The sequence below is a fragment of the Belonocnema kinseyi genome, chromosome 6 (genome assembly GCF_010883055.1).
Source record: "Belonocnema kinseyi isolate 2016_QV_RU_SX_M_011 chromosome 6, B_treatae_v1, whole genome shotgun sequence".
In the NCBI taxonomy this organism is placed as follows: Eukaryota; Metazoa; Arthropoda; class Insecta; order Hymenoptera; family Cynipidae; genus Belonocnema; species Belonocnema kinseyi.
In genome coordinates this window covers 143,732,166-143,737,170 of record NC_046662.1, presented here as the reverse complement: position 1 = coordinate 143,737,170, position 5,005 = coordinate 143,732,166, and the positions used below count along the sequence as shown (strand labels likewise).

Below are 5,005 nucleotides of genomic sequence, written 5' to 3'. Positions count from 1 at the left end.
CCCCCCCCCCCTGCCAAACCTTCCTTATTAACTGAAGTTTGGTGGGACTGACGTTACAAATACAATCTCCACCATATGAAGAATTTCTACTTAACTCGACATGATTTCGACTCGCAAAATAAGCTTATAGCATAAAGGTGGTGGTTGGGCGTATAATCTAAACAATGAATGATACAAACAATAAAATAGCCTAGGAAAGGACTTTATTTTCGTTTTTTTTCCACTTAAAATAATTAATATGGGTCTAGTGGAATATTTATTATCATCGGTCAAATAATTCTCAATTGTTTAAACGGAATTTGAATAATTTTTTTATCAAAAATTATTAATATTTCTTCAGTGGAATATTTATCAACATTGTTTGATTACTATTATATTTTTGAATTTTTTTAAATAAAAATTATTACTCAAATATTACTGATGAATTAATTATTAATAAATTAATTATTAATCATTACTTAATTATTACTGATAAATATTCCACTAAACCCACAGTAATAATGCTCATTTTTTAAAAATCTAAACGAAATTATTTTAAAAAATTCCATTTGTTAAGATAATGGAAAAGGAATGAACTAATGTTAATAAATATTCTACTAGACGAATAGTTATAATTTTAGGGAAAAACCGAATTAAAAAAAAAGTTTTACAAATTCTATTTGTTTAAACCATAAAGAATTAATGAACCAATATTATTAAATATTTCACGAGACTAGTAGTAATAATTTAAAAGGGGGTCACTAATTTCCAAAAAAAACTTTTAAAAAATTCCATTTGCTCAAACAATTAAAAATTAATGAACCAACGTTATTAACATTTCCAGTAGGTTAATAGTAATAATTTTAAGGGAAAAAACAAATTTTCGAAAAAAAACTTTAAACAAATTTCAATTGTTGAAATAATTAAAAATTAATTAACCAGTGGTAATAAATATCCCACGACACCTTTATTAATAATTCTAAGTAAAAAAAGACCAGAATACAGTGCTCAAAAGGTCGATTTCATGAAAAATTGACATTTTTTGTTTTAAGAGTAGTTTTCAGTTACTCGTTGGGGTTTGTTAGGGGTCTCAAACCCATATGTTAGATAGATGAAATTCTTCGTTAGATAATTCTCTACAGGCCCCCATACTTTCCCGTCACATTTTTTTTAACTCTAAAAAATTATTCTAAAATCTAAAAAAAGACATTTTTTCCCATGCATTTCACATTTGCGTATTTCACAGTGTAATTCCAAGTTTGCACCTTATTTAACTACATGCCCGCACGCGTTGACACTTGAAGAGATAGCTCCTAGTTCGAACCATAGCCGAAATAGATTTTTTTCTCGTTTCTCCGAAAAGTCGACTTGTAATCGTCAAAATGAACATAAAAATTATTTTAAAATAATTACTTTGGCCGACAGTAAGAATATCGAGAAAATATATTCAGATTTGACTTCAAGTATATTTAGATTCACGAAAAATTCGCATTTCATAACGTAAGATACAGATTCGCATCACCCTTTAAAACACGCATTTATGAAAACCTGCTCCTCAATGTCTATACCGTAGTTCGACAAAATTTGTACCCTATGATCGGACAAGGTGACCCCCATTTATTTTAATATCCTAAAAACGAATTCTTCATACAAATTTTTCCCATGCACTGAGAAAAAATGCTGTTGATTCAAAAGTTCGCACATTCGCGCTCGGTCAAAAGCAAATCTTCTAATTGAAATGGATACACTAACGAATTCATCAGCATTTTTTCGCAATGTACGTCAGGATTTCGAGATATCCTAACCCAAAAGTGAAAGAATAGTCTACTCAGTTATATTTGAAACAGTGTAACAGGAGCAGAGACGTTTTCTTCTTAAAACTGCTTTCGCTATCGCTCAGTACCCCTTTGACCATTCATATCCATTTTGGATCATCCCGAACCGATTCTTTTTCTCTGAAATTTTGAATAACAGAATTTTATTCGCTTTTTCGCCTTTTTGCTAGTGTTTCAGTTGGAAACTGAAATAGTTTATTTGCCATATCCCCGAAAAAAAATCGGTTCGGGATCATCCAAAATGGAAATGAAAGTTAAAAAGGATTACTGAATGACGGCGTTACCTCGAAATATATGCACACGTTTATAGCAAAATCAATTTTTTTTAATTAACCCACAAAAAAGTGTGCAGGGACGTCCGTGAGCATATTCGCTATCAGTTCCCAAATTTTTAAAACAAAATATTTATTATTCTAGAAAAAAGCCGAGGAAACCTAAAACTGGTAACGTCGATAATTTTCTAAGTATCACATGACCCTAAGACACTAAAATTCCTTCGAGGTCACCTCTTCCAATGCCTGGATACAAAAAATAGTTATTTTTGTGTTGGCCTGTGTAACTAAAAAAGTTGAAACATATTTTGTAATTATAAACATTTAGGTGCATAAAAAAACGTTCCTTAGTGTCTTTTTTTATTTCACAAATTTTATATTTTCTTCTGAAATCTGAATTGGCCTCCGATTCGTGCCATGCTTCTCTTTACCTATAGGTCTCACCTACAGGAAATTACATAGGATCCTATATGGGTGCCTGTATAGGATACTCTCTAATAAGGTACCTGATGGTACCTAATTAATGGTACCTCATGGTACCTAATGTTACATATGTCTCTAGGTGATCCTGGATGATCAAAAAAATTTCTACGCAGCCGTAGGTGAAATCTTATATGACTGCACATCTGGATATGGTCCCATACAGAAACATATACAGGATCCTTTATAGGATCCTATGTCATTTCCTATAGGTGGCATCTATATTTGAAACACATAGGCTCCTATGTATGATCCTATATAGCAACCTATATAGGAATTTTCAGTAGGACGGCACGACTTTGTCATTGTTCTATAGCCTAATGGGACTAAAATCGACGACTTAATCTTCTTGTTTCCTTCAGGAATTTAAAATAGTATATGTCTTTAATTCATTTGTCATTTCTGCTCTTGCACTATCTTATTCATCTCAAACGCTCTATATTTGAAACATTAGACAGACACTATACCATGTGAAGGGAAAAAAAAATGTCGCGAGCTCTTTCTTGAAGTATGATACTTAAAAAGATATGTTATTTGCAGAAACTGAAAACTAATTTTCATAAAGAACTAACTTTTTGAAATTTGCAAAAATGTGTACTACGTGAAAAAAAAAGGTTAATAACATATATTGATTCCACAGATTCTAAGACGCGCAAGTGACAGTCTCATTGTTTTGCAAAGGCAGTTGATGAAAGAGGATATGATTTTGGAATGTCAGAAAAGAAGCTGTAATTTGCATAACTCATGCGCTGAACCAAGCTCGATAATTAATGAACGAATTGCCAGAATAAATGTATCTATAGAATCATATGACACTTTTTTCTCTTCGTTAAAAGATTTTTGCCTTAATAGTCTTTATCCTGGAGCTGTGCATTGTCGTAAGCACTCAGCACTGCAAATATTACTTTTGATGCAAGAATTTTTAAAACATGACATAATTAGTGGGCTCTGGAACCATTCTCGTGCTGACCGTCTCGTTCAGTGCTTATTTGTAGACACGTATGAGTCTAATAAAGAAGTGGCATTCAAAATAATTAAGTACATTCAACCAAAAGTAATGAATCTTGACAATAAAGGAACGGTTTGCGAGATAATCGACACAGCATTGGAATTAGCAAATAACATGAGACCAATCGATAGTATTACTGCCTCTTTTATGTTAAAAATGGCTTGTTTGTCTCCAGTTATAGATCATACTTTACGTAACTACATTGATCCTGAAGGAAAATTCAACTCCGTTGCTGAATCTACATTGCTCAAAATGATGCTAATAATAATAAATCGATTAAAGGTACTTACTATGCATACACTTAAATTGGCGAAACAATTCCGCGGAGGGCGTTCTGTGAGACCTTTCCTACCTGTAATTGGTATCCTTTTTCAGAAAATAAATCGGGAAAATTGATCTCACGTAATTTCTTCTTTAAATATTTTAACTCACATCAGTTCTATAAGTAGTGTTATATTAAGCAATAACGGAAATTCTCTTTGCATAAACGGGCATAATTTCAGATTCCATACGCTTATGCTGTCTATATCTTATGTCTATATCTATATTTAAATACACAGTCCTAAGTGCGTTAAATCCGCAAGGGACATTTTGTTTAGGGATAATTGAATAAATATATTGCGCAAATAAATTTTTGTTTCTGTTTTCTGAAATTACGACACACACTGGCAATATGCTGCTTTAAAATCATTTTTTTGTTCAACTTGATATTATAAAATCGTGTCTACACCCTACCGAAAGAAATCTCTGAGTTTTCTTTAGCGAAATAGCCTGGCCCATTTGAGTCTATAAACAAAGTTGATTTGAAACAAAATAGTCTCGGAGATAGTTTGAGAGATTTGGGTCCTTTTCAAGATCCTTTTAGTGGTCCTTTTAAGAGTGGTGCGACGGTAATATAATGTTCCTTTTGTATTCGTCACGTACCGGGCGGGCAGACTTATTTACAGTAGTTGGTCGTGGCTAATCCGCTCTCCGTTTTTAAATTTCTCTTCAAATTATTAACACTTTTTTTTAATTGATGAATTTACTCATTATACTTATTTATAATTATAACTTATATACTGATATACAATTTTCTAGTTAAATTCAAAAATGTTGTCTTTTTTGGCGTATCTCATTCCATTTACGAGAAACATTCTATTAATTTCAATTTTAAGCATTAAAAAAAAAGTTAGATATCTGAAGTCATCGAAACCCGTAGATTTCGAATTATTATGTTTTAGACTGGTAACTATGAAATTAAAAAAAAATCTACTTTTAAATTTTAATCCCAAAGCTTAGCAAAGGACACTTGAGTATCGGCTACTCTATTGAGATAGCCTCTCTGCTTGTTATTTACAGTCTGTCAAGTTAAAGCGTGGGTGGCTTTACTCGCAGTCGGTAAGGTGTATCGACATGATTTTGGTGTCAAAATATTAAGAAGAGCTCCC

At 32.0% G+C, this 5,005-nt stretch overlaps 1 protein-coding gene across 12 annotated transcripts in view; it reads left to right on the top strand.

Moving 5' to 3' along the window:
* The window catches only part of LOC117174281 (thyroid adenoma-associated protein), a 398,068-nt gene that overhangs the window by 111,227 nt on the left and 281,836 nt on the right, over positions 1-5,005 (top strand). For 10 of the 12 annotated variants that reach the window (XR_004467285.1, XM_033363210.1, XM_033363214.1 and 7 more), the window contains one exon: positions 3,207-3,857. The exons of the other annotated variants lie outside the window; for them this stretch is intronic. Coding sequence is in view for 9 of the 10 variants with exons in the window: in XM_033363210.1 (XP_033219101.1) it covers positions 3,207-3,857 (651 nt within the window). In the remaining variant the exon portion in view is untranslated. The remainder of the gene's footprint in view (positions 1-3,206; positions 3,858-5,005) is intronic. 12 annotated transcript variants of the gene reach the window in all.